The sequence below is a fragment of the Phallusia mammillata genome, chromosome 3, assembly GCF_965637545.1.
Source record: "Phallusia mammillata chromosome 3, kaPhaMamm4.hap1.1, whole genome shotgun sequence".
NCBI classification, from domain to species: Eukaryota; Metazoa; Chordata; class Ascidiacea; order Phlebobranchia; family Ascidiidae; genus Phallusia; species Phallusia mammillata.
In genome coordinates this window covers 7,688,035-7,704,066 of record NC_137254.1, presented here as the reverse complement: position 1 = coordinate 7,704,066, position 16,032 = coordinate 7,688,035, and the positions used below count along the sequence as shown (strand labels likewise).

At 37.6% G+C, this 16,032-nt stretch overlaps 2 protein-coding genes across 3 annotated transcripts; both read left to right on the top strand.

Annotated features, from left to right (window-relative positions):
- The first annotated feature begins 4,970 nt into the window (after positions 1-4,970).
- LOC145219409 (uncharacterized) lies at positions 4,971-5,951 on the top strand. Its single transcript, XM_080086776.1, has one exon. The coding sequence runs from the start codon at positions 4,971-4,973 to the stop codon at positions 5,949-5,951; it is 981 nt and encodes a 326-aa protein (XP_079942902.1).
- A 250-nt stretch (positions 5,952-6,201) lies between these two features.
- Positions 6,202-8,254, top strand: LOC145218073 (uncharacterized). 2 transcript variants are annotated; one of them, XM_080085465.1, is made up of 2 exons: positions 6,202-6,910; positions 7,256-8,254. In XM_080085465.1, the coding sequence occupies exons 1-2, from the start codon at positions 6,789-6,791 to the stop codon at positions 7,905-7,907; spliced, it is 774 nt and encodes a 257-aa protein (XP_079941591.1). In that variant the 5' UTR covers positions 6,202-6,788; the 3' UTR covers positions 7,908-8,254. The 2 variants fall into 2 exon arrangements, with proteins under 2 accessions (XP_079941591.1, XP_079941592.1); XM_080085466.1 differs by having other exon boundaries at positions 6,862-6,910; positions 7,149-8,254.
- Positions 8,255-16,032: the final 7,778 nt, after the last annotated feature.

Genomic DNA, 16,032 nt, shown 5'->3' with positions numbered 1-16,032 from the left:
TGGAAGCGTCACACTAATCAGTTGATTGACATGTCGGAAAATAATGTTCGTTGCAATGTGAAATGTAATTCGCCGTGTTTTGATGATTTTGTTTTTGATAATCGTCCCAACCTTTCAAACGACTCTAATGCTTTTGATAGCCGTTCCAGCATGTCGAACGATTCTTATGCTCGTTATCCCACGAGAACTCGACAGCCGCCGACCAGATATGGCTTTGAGAATTAGGATTTGTTTGTAGGGAGGAGTGTTATATATTTGTGTTTATTCATGCGTGTCTTGTATCACCACGTGTGTTCGCTTAAGCGTAACGACCGCTTTATAAGCGCGTGCTTTGCCCTTGAGGTCATTACAAGTATTTTGCACGAGGTGTGCGTGTTGTGTCGTTGATGACTTGAGGGTAAATACATTACAACCTTAACATTCCTCTGTGTAAAATTATAACTTAAAAATAGATTGGAACGGATTGCCAAAAACCGTGTTGAACGAAACGACTCCAGTTGATTATGCTCATTCTTTGAGGGATTAGAATTCAACAATTATGATATTCTACCGTTAAATCTCATTGGAATCTACGTAGAGTTTGCAATAATGCAACGAACAAATGTGCGACTTCAGCCTGATCGTTTACTACATTTAACGTGGATGTGACTGTGATTTAATTTGTCCAGATCACGTTTTGCGAAACTTGGTGACCAACCATCTCAACAACATTACAAGCTTTCTTATGTCTTATCTTACTGGAAATTGCTTACTTCATTTTGTGACTAGTTGAGTCAGACATATTGTTGAGTTTTGGTCAAAACATTTTGATTTTACCTCAGTTGGTTTGGCCCAGTTTCGGACCAATATAAGTAAGGCGTAATCGGACACGCTGGAAAAGGAAATTGTTGCACAGCAGACTGCAACATCGCTAAGTAAGTTGGTACTAGCTAGTTTAAAATTCACTTGGGAATTGTGCTTTGTAGGTAGTTAATCGCATTAGTATTTGTTTTGTTTATTTGAATTTCATAACACCAGGGTAGTATTTTTTCAGTATATTTTACCTTGCACACATGCTGTTGGAAATTTGTAATATGACGTAAATATAGGTTTGCTTCTACGTTTGTTCAATTACCGTGTATACTCGCGGATAGGTCGCAACTTTTTTGCTTATATTTAAAAAAAATATAGGTGCGACCTACACGCTCGACATAAGTGCTAATCGCCACCAAGTCGGAACAAAATTGAAAGTTTTCGGCTATTGCAAGTGCCGTATGTTCCGGTCGGCTTATTGGGCGGATATAACGTATTTATTCGAGTATAACCCTCAAAATTTTATGCTAATTTTTAATAAAAATTAAGGGAGCGCGTTATAGACAAGAATTGTAGTGGAAATGTGCTGTCGAATACGGGTACATGCACTCGTGCACACACATACCGAGACAGTTTCATGAGCGCACATGCACATGCGTCAGCTCAGCGTGCGTTGGATTTTCCCGCTTTGTTGAGAAAACATAGTTTTGCGGTTTCAATGCAATGCAGTTCAATGCTAAAAAAAAAAACGAATTGCACCAGTTGTTTATGCAAAAAAGCTAGGGAAAGGGTCTTTTAAATCCCTGGATTTTCAGTACGACTTATGTGCAGGTATATACAGTAAGTTTGTATCAAACAATTTCAAACATAATATTCCTTTGTTTCAAACTTAGGAACAGAAATTAAAGCAACCAAAACGATAATAAAATTACAAACATCTGCTTCAGGTCATAACATAATATTCATGATTCAGATAAAACATTTTATATAATACCTGAACAACTAATTTGACGAGATGGAATCTCAGGATTTTAACTTCGAGCAAAGTGATGATTTTGATCAGAGCTTTGAAATGGTACGAAAAGAATTTATTAGTTTCAAAGCGCTTTTAACTCCCTGCAAACTTTGAATGGTGAGCGCATAATCGTTTTGTTATCGTTATGACGAAACGATTCACACAATTGTGTTTACAAAAAGTCATTAGCGTCCGGATTTTGCACCAGCATAGAAAGTGATACGCAACGCGGTGTTTCATGTAACAAACGGTTTTTGTCAAAGCAAGCGATTGGTGTCCAAAAATACCCAATATTTAAAACACCCAAAGGTGTTTGCCAGTGGCGTACCACCGGTTGGGCACACTGCAATAGATGATAAGCTGTGCAGACAGTATACACTTTTTTTCGTACCACAAGGTCCCATTTGTGCCGCTGGTGACGAGAAATAGACAGTAATGGCCAAAGTAGCCATCAAACAGCACTCTAGATTTTTGGAGTAGCAGGTTAAAAAATAATTTAAAAAAAAAAAACTTTAAAAGTCGGTATTTTATTTCGTTAATCAATCAGTCTTATTCGGTTTGAATTTCGAGTCTATCTATACACAATAAAAACCCATTACATCTTTCAACATTTTTATTACATAGTTGGCATGTAACTAAATTCTTGAAATAAACTAACGTTTTTGATTACTTTTATATGTTTGATAATTCTACTTTGTTTATCATAGATAAATCGCTTACATCCCATCTGTAAAACAGCCAGTCTGCAATAGAGATGTACCGAATATTCGGTTTGCCGAATTTATTCGGCCGAATCGGACATTTTTGCAAAGATTCGGTTTCGGCCGAATAATTTGTTGCGATTCGGCCGAAACCGAATCTTTTACGAGCACCCATTCAAAGCGTTAAACGTGCCCTTTCTTCTCAGTAGCAGCGAAAATCGCGTCAATCATTATATTTTTTGACATAGTGACTTTTCCCACTGCAGACAAAAAAACAGTTTTCCATTGTTGGGTTGGCAATCGTGCTTGGGACAATGTTAAACCCCACAGAACTAAAATACGGACGAAACACAACCATTCTGTACTAATTGTCTGGTAGATAAACTTCTGCTTTCATGTCAAACGCGTAGGATACGACTTTGCGTGACGTCATCAATGATTCGGTTGATTCGGCCGAATTTAATCGGCAAAACCGCCGAATATTCGGTTTCGGCCGAATCGAAATTTCACCGATTCGGTAACTAGTCTGCAAGCAGATCGAAGATGAAATGAAAACCACGAGCAATATGAGGATTACAAAGCATCAACACGTCTGTTGCTTCTTTCATGCAGCTTTAAGGAAGTCAGATGTAGGTTGTAGCTTCAAGCAATTTTTCTTTGCGTTGTAAATATGATTTGGATGAGTGCTTCCGCTCGTAAAATGTTTTTCTGTTTTTTTGCAACGAACGTATTCACGAAGCTAAGTTTCCAATAAATAACGAAAATTTTAACCGAATTTCACTTTTTCTTAACAGTTTTATTTTTGCTTACAAATTGCATTATTTTACCAACAAAACACTATTGTTAGTAACACTAAATTGTATCACTAAAATTGTAACACTAAATTGTATCACTAAAATATTGTATTCCGGCCCATATTAGACCCTGGCTGCGAACTGTCTGCTCCACCGATTGGTATACTTCCAGCAGTTTTGTTATGTCAAGTAAATGACTTTCCGTCAAAATTCAGCGAATATTAATTTCATAATCAAATCAATAAGCTTTTCATTGACTGTTATGCGAGGCCCAGTGTCCCAAAGTGATTATAATTGGTTCTTTTCTTTTGTGTTCAACGTGGTAAAATGAGGTGATGTTAAAGCTGCTCACTGTATAATTGTTTTCGTTGCACTGACTTTACTTGCAAAACAAAACAGTGCAAAACAAGGTGTAAATAGGTGTTTGCTTGCATCTCTCTATATAAGTTGCTTCGTTTCCCCATTCAGAAAACAGTATCGTTCATCTATTCTATTGCGTGCAACCACAAGCGAAGGGTTAAAGTGCGTCAAAATAGCTGAATAAGTGTGCAACATCACGGATAGTTGACACCTAAATTGCTATTCAAAAAGCAACACCATTCGTCCCTGACTGCATGCCCTGAGTCAAACTAGTCAATTGCTTCCTGTAATACAAAAACGTGCAAACGACGGAGGACGCAGCTGCATAACCGATTACTGTTTGAATTACTTCGTGTATGCGAAGCAACTAGAAACAGTAGCCCAGTTGAGTTGAGTTGATAACACACAGGTATAATATTTCACAAGCGGTTTGTTGAGGTTAATTTGAGTGTGTAATACAAATGCAGTTTTAAATAAAGCGTAAGTTCATATTAGTTGTAATATTTTCCACAAAATGTAATAAAATTGACGCAAAAGTGTTTTCACTGGTGTGTTAGTACCTGGCCAATTGAAATGATTTTTCACATATCTTAAATTACAGGTTTAACCGTTTTGACTAATCAGTTACCAGATCCCAGGCCCAGTTTATGGCCATTATAAATGGCGCTTGTAATCGGACATGCTGGAAAAGAAAATTGTTGCACAGCTGACTGCTGCATTGCGAAGCAAGTTAATGCCAGTTAGCGGCAACACTGAACACAGTGGAAAATTAAACTATGCGTAATCAAAAGTGTTTGTTCTGTTTAAAAAAGCTTAATTTGGTTCTATTACCTTCGTAATGTTTCCAACAAAGCAAGTCCAGAATCGTCCACAAAAGTTTCGTTTCTTTATTGGGATGGCATACAATTTATTTTATGTGCACATTCACACTTTGCAGCATTTTGGTCTACACACCAAAGCAGTGGTGTTTGTTCAACTAACAATTTTAAACATAATGTTCCATGGTTTCAAACGGATGAAAAACAAAGCTAACATACTGTTTCAGGTCATAACATAGTATTCGAAAGTCAGATAAAACTTTTCTTTATAATATCTGAACAACTATATTGACGAGATGAAATCACAGGATTTCGACTTCGAGGTGATGTTTTTGATCAGAGGTTTATGGAACGTGGAAATGTAAGCGTTAGACTGAATTCACCCCTGATTGAATATAAAATTAGATTTAGTTTGTGACGACAGTTTAGGGCTTGAGACAGATAATTCAGTCTCAATAGGCTAACTGTAGCCTTATTAGCCGATGTTTTCATGAACTTTCTAATCGACAAAGCCTTAGCTTCAACACCGTCTAAAACCAAACCCGATCTGCTCTGTCGGTATGTCGACGATCTGATCGTTGTGTTTTCTTCGCAAACCTTGCTGCAAAAGTTTTTCAAGAGGCTGAATGCAGTTTATCCGAGCATATCTTTCACACAAGAACTAGAGTTACACAACACCATCCATTACTTAGATGTGCTCGTAACGAATACACCCAATGGCATAGTCACTACCACCTACCGCAAGCCTACCCACAGTGGACTCTACAGCAAGTGGGACAGCTTTGTACCACTTCACCATAAACGCAACCTCGTTAACTGCCTCATAAAAAGAGCATATAACATCTCCAGTTCCTACAAAATCATGGACCAAGAGTTTGGAACAGTAAAATCCATGCTTGCCTCCAATGGATACCCTGTCACCTTCCTTGACGGGTGTGTTAAAGGGTTTCTCAACAGATGTCATCGCCCCACACCTCCATCTTCACCCAAACGATCGGAAACCACACATTTTGTGACCATGCGCCTCCCCTTTATAGGAACCACATCTTACAATATAGCGCGTGAGCTCAAGGGATTTGTGAAACGCACAATACTCGATGTGGAACTACGGGTTATCCACAAACCGACAAAAATTGGCAGTTTCTTTTCTATCAAGGACCGCCCTTGCAACAACCTCCGCTGCAGTGTTGTTTACAGGCTGACATGTTCGTGTGGGTCCTCATATATTGGTGAGACGCAGCGAAACTTAATAACTCGAATAAAAGAGCACAGGACCAACGAAAAATCGGAAGTGTGTAGGCATCTCCAGACTAACACTATGCATAGGGTCAACTTCACAGAACCAGAAATATTGGACGCAACGTCAAAACGGATTCGTTTGTTTATTCTGGAGTCGCTTCTTATCCAGCAACATGCACCGGGACTGAACGTGGACACAACTTCGATGCCCCTGCGGCTTTTTAACACCTAATTATCACTGGTTTTATCGTTATCTCCATTTTGTCGGCAACCTTTTATCAGCGTGACGCAGTTGATTAAACTTTTCTCCTTACTTTTTCTGTATATAAACGCGCTTGTTTCCACTTGTGCATTACATTTTCACTGATGATGACAATAGTTTTGTCGAAACGTTTGTTTTAATAAAATGAATACGTTTTACTCTACGTCGCTGGCAATTTGCTTTTTATTAAAGCTGTTATTCCCGTGTCTTGTTAATAAGTTCTGTTTATAAAGCGAGAAAACAGCTAGCTTAATGGTGTAAAAGCGACCGATAAGTTATCGGCACTAGAACGTCAGTTTTTACATTCATCGTGTTGGTGTAAAAGTGTATGTTCCACGACTCTAGGAAACCTCGCTTGTGAAAACCAGTTATCCTGGCTAACACTTTAGCAGCAAAAACGTTATTGGTATGATCATGGACAGTACCATGTTTTGCTAATGCCGATTTTTTGCATCTTTCTTAGCCACGTCCCTATTGTGAGACCGCACCCTCTACAAAGTATTGCGTACACCACGCCCCTTGTCGCATTTGTATCTATCTAACATGTGACGGATTACATCCGTTAACTTAGGAATATATGGCAAAGTGACAAAAGCACGCTCTTTGAACTCAATTCCGTGCAATCTTGGTTTTTCGGTCACTGATAATTCAGTTCGGGTAACCGTTTAACCCCAGGGCCTCGTGTACCCTTCGTGACTCCGAATTTAACGAAACCCATTTTGCTACGTCTCTTGGTTGTTCCTTTAAGCGCTCGTCCGGCACTTTGGTATACAAAGGTTTTGGTTGCTGGGACTTGTAGGTACCTGGATGTGCTGGTTTGTTTCTAGACAGAAACAAGAATATTTTATCCCTGGATGTAGAATTTTCGACACCCCTGGATTGTACACTTTGTTTAAGCGTGTATCACAAACTAACCAGCATTACAAGAGGTACGTACAATTCTAAATGTTCCAAACACAGATAAACTGATGTTCTAAAGCCGATTAGCTATCGGTCCGATATTTATCAACGTTTTTTTGCCGCTTTCGCGCTGTGTCTTTTTTGTGTTCAATCTCGGGGTGTTATAAGAAGGGCTGTGTTGGGATGTAGACACCCTGTTTATGACGTCGAACTTAGGACGACTTGTTTACAATTGTCAGGCGAACTAAAATGCCTATCTTATTTCAGCTCATACGATATTAATTGTAAATCAATTTAACTGTTATCTTTGTAATACCTGAAAAACTAATTTAAAAAGAGATGACATCAAAGGATTTTGGTTTTTATGATCAAAGGCTTACTGAAGGTGGAAATGTAAAACAACATATACCGATACACAGCAGTGAGAAACTTCATCGATGTGAGGTTTGTGAAAAAACTTTTGCCCGAAGAGGAACTTTGAAAAGACACATGTTGGTTCACACTAAAGAAAGACCATATCGATGTCATGTTTGTGAAAAAGAGTTTGCCCGCATGGAAGTTTTAAAATCACACATGTTGACTCATACTAAAGAGAAACCTCATCGATGTTATGTTTGTGATAAAAGATTTACCCAAAGTGGAATTTTAAATACCCACATGTTGATTCACACTAAAGAGAGACCATATCGATGTGATAATTGTGATAAACGATTTACCCGAAGTGGACTTTTGAAAAGACACATGTTGACTCACACTAAAGAGAAACCTCATCGTTGTGATGTTTGTGAAAAAGGGTTTGCTCGTATGGAAAGTTTAACAACACACATGTTGACTCACACCAAAGAGAAACCTCATCGATGTGATGTTTGTGAAAAGACTTTCAGTATCATTTCAAATTTGAAAAGACACATGCTATCCCACACCGAAGAGAAACCTCATCGATGTAATGTTTGTGAAAAGAGTTTCAGTATCATTTCAAATCTGAAAACACACATGTTGATTCACACTAGAGAGAAACCACAATGATGTTATACTTGTGGTAAATGATTTATCCAAAGTGGAAGTTTGAAAACCCACATGTTGATTCACAATAAAAAGAAGTCTTATCGATGCGACGTTTTTGGTAAAACATTTACTTGGTCTGGAATTTGAAAAACACATGCTGATCCATCAATGTGTTTTTTGTGAAATTCCATTTAATGTCATTTCAAGTTTAAAAATTCACTTGTTGACTCACAACGAAAAGTAGTGTTACCGACTAGAAGTTTATTGAAAGGTTTACTTTGGGTCAAAGTTGCCTTTTTGTGTAGATTTGGTTTTCTAACAGTGTGAAACATGTATTACGCAGAGTAAAAATAAAAACGGTGACTCTATGTACAGTTATCAATGTTTAAATGTACAATAATTAAAATTAGAAATTAGGCGCCAGTAAATGGGTTAATTTGGAGACACATCCTATTGTTTTCAATGGTTTTTTTTTGCAACATTACAAAAAAACGCTTGGTTCGGTCTCGCCATGTTTAGTTACATAAACTCGGATAATAATGTTTCATTAAAATCAATAACATCCAAGCATGAGACTGTCAAATTTCACCAAAACAAACAAAAAATATAGAAAACAAACAACAACAATTAATTTGCTGTATGGCCTAAAATAAGCATAATATCACATTCACGGGGAAACGGCCAGGTCAAATTTTGCAGCTCCTGCTCCAGGGTTAGCTGGATCTTCATGAGGACTTTAGTTTCTCTTTGTCCTACGTAGCGGTATATTTGAATAGGTGCGTAGTGCAAAAGTTATGTCCAGTAAAGTTGCGTTATCTTTGGTTTCGAAGCAAACCATTCAAGAATTTAATCTGAGTTTATTATGTTTTTTGCCAATTTTTGTACTTGCAAACTTTTTATTTATTTGGAATCTCTTAGAGAGATTTAAACAATAATAATATTTCATCGTTAAATACGATTTAAATGACAGTTTGTATGTAAGATTTTGTAAATCCTTCAAATACTCCATTGTACCAAAGGTCTGTGTTGATTAATATAGAATTTTATGCAGTATTTATACTTAAACGTGATATTTAAGCCAATTTATTTGCAATATAACAAAAAATTCTTTAAAAAAAATCACTGGAAGGTAAAACCGTATAATTTGATAACCTACTTGGTTAAGAAATATGGGTATCGCTTTAACTGGAACAATTGCTTTCATATGTTTTCCAATTACGTTTTAATTTGCTTTAAACTCAAAACACTAATACCAAAATATTATAATATGTACGTTGATGTTAAACTGTAACTCTTTGCCTGTTTGTCAACTAGTCGTATCGCCACATCCAGCAACAAAACTCGTGTTGCAAAATATATTCTACAACATCCTGTAAAGACACTATGTACAGCTTAAAACAGATATTTCGGTCTGAACATTGTTTGCGTATTAATTTGCGTCGTGCTATCACGATCACTCAAATCTGTGCATAATGTTATCATTTTTTTCGACTTTACGTTGAACCCAAAGCTAGTCAAAAATATTTAATACAATCCTTATGCTTATGTGATAGCAAAGCAAAAATGCAAATGAATATTTTTTTCACAACAATATCAGAATGTTGGGCATGAAGCAGAAATCTTTTAACCATGCACTGGGGTTAAAGCAACATGATGAACATGTCAGTCGGGTAATAAAGGAGCATCTACGCGGCAAGTGAGTAAATTTGAAATCATTCATTTTAGTCACATTAAATGTAGAAAACCATTTGCTTATTTTCAGTATTAAGAAGATTACAATGTTTACATTATGGTTGAAAGTTTCTATTTTCGTTGTCCGATAATATATTTTGATTCAACTGCTGCAATAATTAACGTCTCAACGTTGCGCAGCTATCTCGGGCAAGGTGAATTATTTAGTGGAATTTTGTTACTACGATTTTTTCACTCAACTCAAATCAATACGTACTGGAAATCCTTTCACTCATGTAGGGCTAAATAGTTTGACTAAGCTTGTGCTTCAAGGATTTAGTTTTCAATTGATTGATTTAGTAAATTTTTATTTTATAACCTTGTTTCAAACCTTGACTAAATTCAAGCTTTTGTTATTTCAAATCACGCGTTGCCTCTAAGCGTCTGCTATGAATTTATATTATCGCTCATTATTGCTTGTTTTGGATACAAACACTTAGGCCGATCGTGATGGGAAAACTTACATTTTGTTTTCAGGTTTTCGTACGTAGATATTTAAATGTCTTTTGCAAACCCATCAACCTCCAGTATAAGACAACAAACAATGACATCAAGTTTTTCAATGAACCCCGGTATGGTCCATTTGTAACAAGGATAACTCCGACATATTTTGCAAGTTGAAATATTTTGTCTGTACTGGAACGGCAAATTTTGTATCAGTTGTATATTTTGACCAACTTTTGCTGGGCATTACAACAACGTTTTTGGTCACAAAGATATGATGGCAAATCAATACAGTGAAAGAACACCCGAAATGGCGTCAAAACAACAGAATATGTTACGTATGATTATGATCTTCATCGTTGCAATTGTAATCATTCTATTTTAATAAGGGGATAAATGACTGCTTAGGATTATTTAATAAAGCCATTTTGCTCAATTAAATTTGTGAACTGTACATCTGAATTCTGAAATAATGGGGAGATCAACCAATGTGACACAAATGGAAAAACTGAATCAAGCACTTGAAGAGTTCAAACAAAGACAAGATAAGTTGGAAGAACAAATCGAGCTAGTAAATGCTGTTAAAATCCCAGAAACTGTTTCCACAACTGGACTCCCATCTGAAGGAATGATAAAAGAAGCTGGTGAGTTGAGGGCCCTGCTTTCCAAACTTGGGACGGAGATCCGTACCTTCGATGAAAGGATGAAAAGCTGTGAGCAGGACTTGGATGACCTTGAACAATATGGCCGAAGAAACTGCCTGATTCTTCATGGTGCTAATAAAGTGCCCAAGGGAAGTCATTCTGACCTGGTTAACTTTCTTTTGCCTATTTTAAATGTAAAGTTACAGCCCTGTGTTCCAGTAACACAACAGGACATTGACATTGCTCATGTCCTTCCAGCAAAGAAAGGCACTCCTGTAATAATAAAATTTGTTCGAAGGTCTGTTCGGAACGATCTATTCTTTAAGAAAAGAAACCTGGCTCAAAGTGGACTTGTTCTGACAGAATCCCTTACAAGAAAGCGCCTCCAACTGCTTCGACAAGTACAAGAGAGGATTGGAATGAGAAACACATGGACAAACAATGGAATCATCCATGCAATGGCCCATGGCCAAAAAAAGGTGATCCGTACAATAGAAGATCTTAATTGCTTTAACTGGATCATCACACTTATTTTTGCATGATAAATGTAGCACACTGTGTCCTACTGTACCATATGTAATTCATTATAGCAACAACCTATGAGCATGGCTTACCCTATGCCGGTCAGAGATCTACCTAAAAGCCGAAAAGGGGGCACAACTAGTAGGTCGAATTCCATCCATACTACCAATTTTTTAAATACTGAATTATACTCTTATTTCCCATTTAATTCACTCACGGACCAGGAGTTCAATTACCAACATAAGGGCACAAAAGAACCAAATATACTCCCAGATTACCTCTCCACTGAAATTAATATAATGAGTTGACTGATCCTAGCTGCTATGATTATTCAAACCAATTACCAGTGTCAAGTTGTCATGCTTCTTCCAGTTTTTCAACACTCTGCATTAACGCGCGGTCATTAGTTAACCCAAATAACTTCTGTAAACTCGAGGGATTAATACATAATATGAATATTAAACCTACTATTATTTGTGTCAATGAAACATGGGTTAGGAATAAAATCAACCAGGATTACATTGCAACCTGCTAAACTACACTTTTATCTCAAATAGCAGATGTAAAGCAACTGGTGGGGGTGTTGGTTTATTTATTAAATCTGGCATAAAACACTCTTTATGTAAAGACCTGACAATAATGAACGAAAAAGTTTTTGAATCTATTTTTGTGGATATAGATTTGGGCACTGAAACCATAACATGTGGAACTATCTATAGATCACCAGGGCAGAACCTAAACACAAGCGATGAATTTCTAAGAGTTTTAAAAGATACCCTTTTGAGTATTAATAACAAAAAGAATCATTCATACATTCTTGGTGATTTTAATTACAACCTCTTGGATATTAGCAACAATCAAATTGACAACTTTACCAATATTCTATTTGATAACTCTTTCATTTCATTAGTCAACAAACCAACAAGAATCACAGATACAAGTGAAACATGCCTTGACAACATTTGGACTAATGACCTAAAAAATCAAACCCAATCCTTCATAATTTTGGACTGTATATCTGATCATCTTCCTGTTTTTGTAAGTGTTAATGTAAAAAATAAAGTTGACAACCAAACCTCATTTAGACAGTTTTCAGAAAAAAGCGTTGCTAAATTTTCTCATCTAATGGGCCAAGCTGACACCTCAAGCATTCTCTGTGAGAATGAACCAAATAAGGCATTTAAACTGTTCAGTAATTTATTTGGTACAATCTTCAATAAATGTTTCCCAATATCTGCAGCGACAAAACATTCACATCCTGCAGCTATTACTTGATCACAACTTGCATAAACACGGTAGCGGGAGGACACACCTTGACGAGACGTGAACGGCAGAAATGCTCCACCAGCATGCAACACTCTCGGGAGTACAGAACGTTACACAAGTCATGACCAAGCAAGCAAGTGTTACCAGTCAGACACATGGTAACGAAGAAGTTACACAACACATCTAAACCACCGATCTTAACACGTAATTCCGCCACACCATCAGCAGGAAGCAAGTCGATCCATCCGCTTGGTACAAAACAGAGGTCGGTGCGCCAAGGTGATCACTCGGGACCCTCTTACTCTTTCTAGAACGTCATAACTCATCAAACATACAGGTGACCCTGTGTCCACTGTGAAGGTGATCCCTTGTTCTTGTACGCTTCCGAACACATACACTACAGAATCTGTGTCGTCAGGTTGACTCAGAGAGGCTAACAGAACTACATTGATTGGGGTTGGGCCAGACTCCTCTCGCGATCTTCCAACCCATTTCCGTTTAAAGGACAATTGCGCCGTATGTGGCCTGTAGGCCACGTAAGAAAGCGCTGCATACAGAACGGTCACGTATTTGCATTACACTTTTCACAGTACTATCACCGTAGGCTAGACGAGCTATCTCTCCAAACCAATTTCGGGCACACAAAAAGTTGTTAAAGACAGCGAACGCTGTTGCATAGGGATTTTAAGTAGGTCAGCAAAATTTTCAAAACTTACTAACCACGCTGCAAAGTCATGTTTCCAAATTGAATCAAATTGAACCGGTGTATTTATCTATTTCGAAGAAATTTTTGCTGCACATGGTTCAGCTGGTTCAGGTTCTCCACTATTCACATACTTCTTAAACCAAGCTTTTGCCTCTTTTACCTTCTCATCACGACGTTCTGGGGTATCAAGGGGAGTTTTATCCGAAATTGAAGTAGATGCAAATGGTTTTCCTCGAGCTAAATCCATTTTGTTTTCGTTTCTTTGGTAAATCAAGGTAATCTTCTGAAATGGCCACCGCTGCCACCATTGTAACGTTCCACACTTTTTGTAGGTCACCAAATCAGTTTTATTATTACCTTAGTTTGCCTGTACGATCTTATTCAAATAGAATCCAACGATTAAACACGATAATTACAGATACAAAACACACACAGCAATATAGCCACACCACGAGACAAACGGGCGACAACCTCACGTAATCTCGATACCAAAACTTAAACAGAGATATCATAATCGTTGCAATCACCAACAACTTTATTGCATTTTATCATTTTTTAAGTTCATTAACACTCTTTTGAAACTGTGCTTGAATTCCAAGCATCATCTCTTTCATTAGTTCCCGGTCTTTAGCACAGTTTTCTTCATATACATTAATAAACTTTTCAAAATTATCTTCAGATGACACTACAAATAAGCTACATCAGTGTTTCCCCCATTTCGGCAATCCCAACCATCTTTCGGGCATAAAAATCAATATTGTTTAACAGTTTTCATAACTTATCTCGGTTTAGGATTTTTTTGCTTAAAAACTGAGACAGTTTGGTCTTTGTAGCGCACTCTCTGTATTTTTTATCGCCGCTTGTGTGTAATTTTGTTCTGCACTAAACGAGTGTCTGACTTAGAATGACATTGTTCAACAAATAGCATTTAAAATATTCGCGTATGCTCTTTGCGACACCGAACGGTATTTAGCAAATTTTTCTGTGGTGAATATTTGTGATTGTAGATTTTCTAAATGCTGCAATTTTTTTGCCAACACAACGCAAATCTAATCCCCTTCCTGATAGATAAACTTTTCCAATTATTTCGAGTACGCCAGGTCCATTAAAGGTGCCATACAGAATCAGCCGATCAGCAAGCATTCACCATATGGCAAGGCGTAGGCTAAATAATCTAGGCTGCGGTGGGATTCGAATCCACGACAGGAGTCTTTCCGGGACTCGCGCCCTACCAACTGAGCTACGCAGGCTTTGTGGAGAATTCGCCGAAAGTCGAACCACAAGCACCGTTGCCTGCCTCGTATGCTGCACATGTCAGCTTCGTAGTAGGGGATCGCCAGATTGACCACTAAGGAAAGTTGAACTGAATCATACCCCTTTTTCGCATTTCAGCAAAAACGTGTGGAGAAAATGTTACTGGCACGACGTATAATTTAATGTCACCTAACTTTGAAAGTAATTAACGTTGGCTGTGTGTTGAGATTTAAACTCGAAAAAAAGGACGTTCTTGGTGTTTCAATTTTCCTCCTTCGACACCGAACTTGAAGAAGACCTTCTGTTTGTGAGTTAACTGTTACTTACATCAATATCATAAAATTAAAGCAGTTTACCTCGCAAGCACAAGAAAAAAAATGTTAACCAGTCAAAATTTAACGGCTTCACTTTCCAATGGGTGAACATATTCAAGTCACTAGCTTATTAATTGGAAAAATTGTAAATGTATTGAAAACTGACAGCTCGACGGCGGACTCGATGTGAATATAACGCATTTAGACGTTGCCTCCCTCTCCCCCTATTTCATGAACACGTTCCCAGGATTTTGGATTGTAATGATCTAAATTCTACATATTATCTAGTTTAAGGACGAAAATGACAATGTACAAACACTTACTGGGAATCTAGGAGCACATGACTTCCAAATTGATGCTAGAATTCTCATTCTTTCGCTCGTCAGCAGTGGTGGTCTTCTTAGCATGGGATTTAATGCAACGGTCAATCTTGTAGGTGACTTCTTTATTTTTTTTGAATGTTTAACAGGGTTTGAACCTAGGCCGCTCCCGGGTGGAAATATCAGGTTTTCTGTATCAAGCTTCTTTGACTATTCCACCGAGTTTCTGACTCATAGAAAATGTTTTTTTTTTCACGGGGTTCGAACCTAGGACACTCAGGTTACGAATGCCCATCAGGGTTTTTATGACTGTATATGGGTCAAGCCCGCCGGAACATTCCGCCAAGTTCCTGCCCCAAAAAATGTTTTTAATAGCACTGCAGGACCTTATTTAACATTCGCAACGCGTAGTGGATGATCGAGTTTGACTACCCAATTCAATTACGCTTGTATATTTCGACACTGCCTATTTGCTATCTATGCAACATTTATGAAAGTTGTGCAAAATTAAACAAGTTTCATCCCAAGTATAAAATAATACAAAAACTGTGTTCTCAATGTTTGTGCCAGTCACGAAAAAATTAATTCTTTTGTTGTCCAGCAGCTAATCTTACGCGATTAAAACTCTTTACTTTTTGAGCACTATGGCTACAAATGTTTTTGTGTGCATGAAAATAAATTGTGTCCACTAATGTTTTGGGTCGCAGTAATACACTCGTATTGTGCAGGGTCAATAATGCTGCAATAAAATTTAGTAAGAGCCCACATCTCTAATACTGTATCAGTTCTTCTGGACATTGACTTTCTACCCAGCTTTGTTGAACACCAAATCGGGGAAAGTAATGTGTAGTGGGAATAAACTGTTGCTGCCAGGCATAATGTATCAAGAAAAACTGATTTCCACAAGCGCGGTTTCCGAGAGTCGTGGAACATACATTCTCACAC

Coding starts and splice junctions, on each gene's coding strand:
- LOC145219409 (XM_080086776.1), top strand. CDS start 4,971: ATGAACTTTCTAATCGACAAAGCCTTAGCTTCAACACCGTCTAAAACC.
- LOC145218073 (XM_080085465.1), top strand. CDS start 6,789: ATGTGCTGGTTTGTTTCTAGACAGAAACAAGAATATTTTATCCCTGGA. Junction 6,911..7,255: donor ACTAACCAGCATTACAAGAG/GTACGTACAATT, acceptor TTATGATCAAAG/GCTTACTGAAGGTGGAAATG.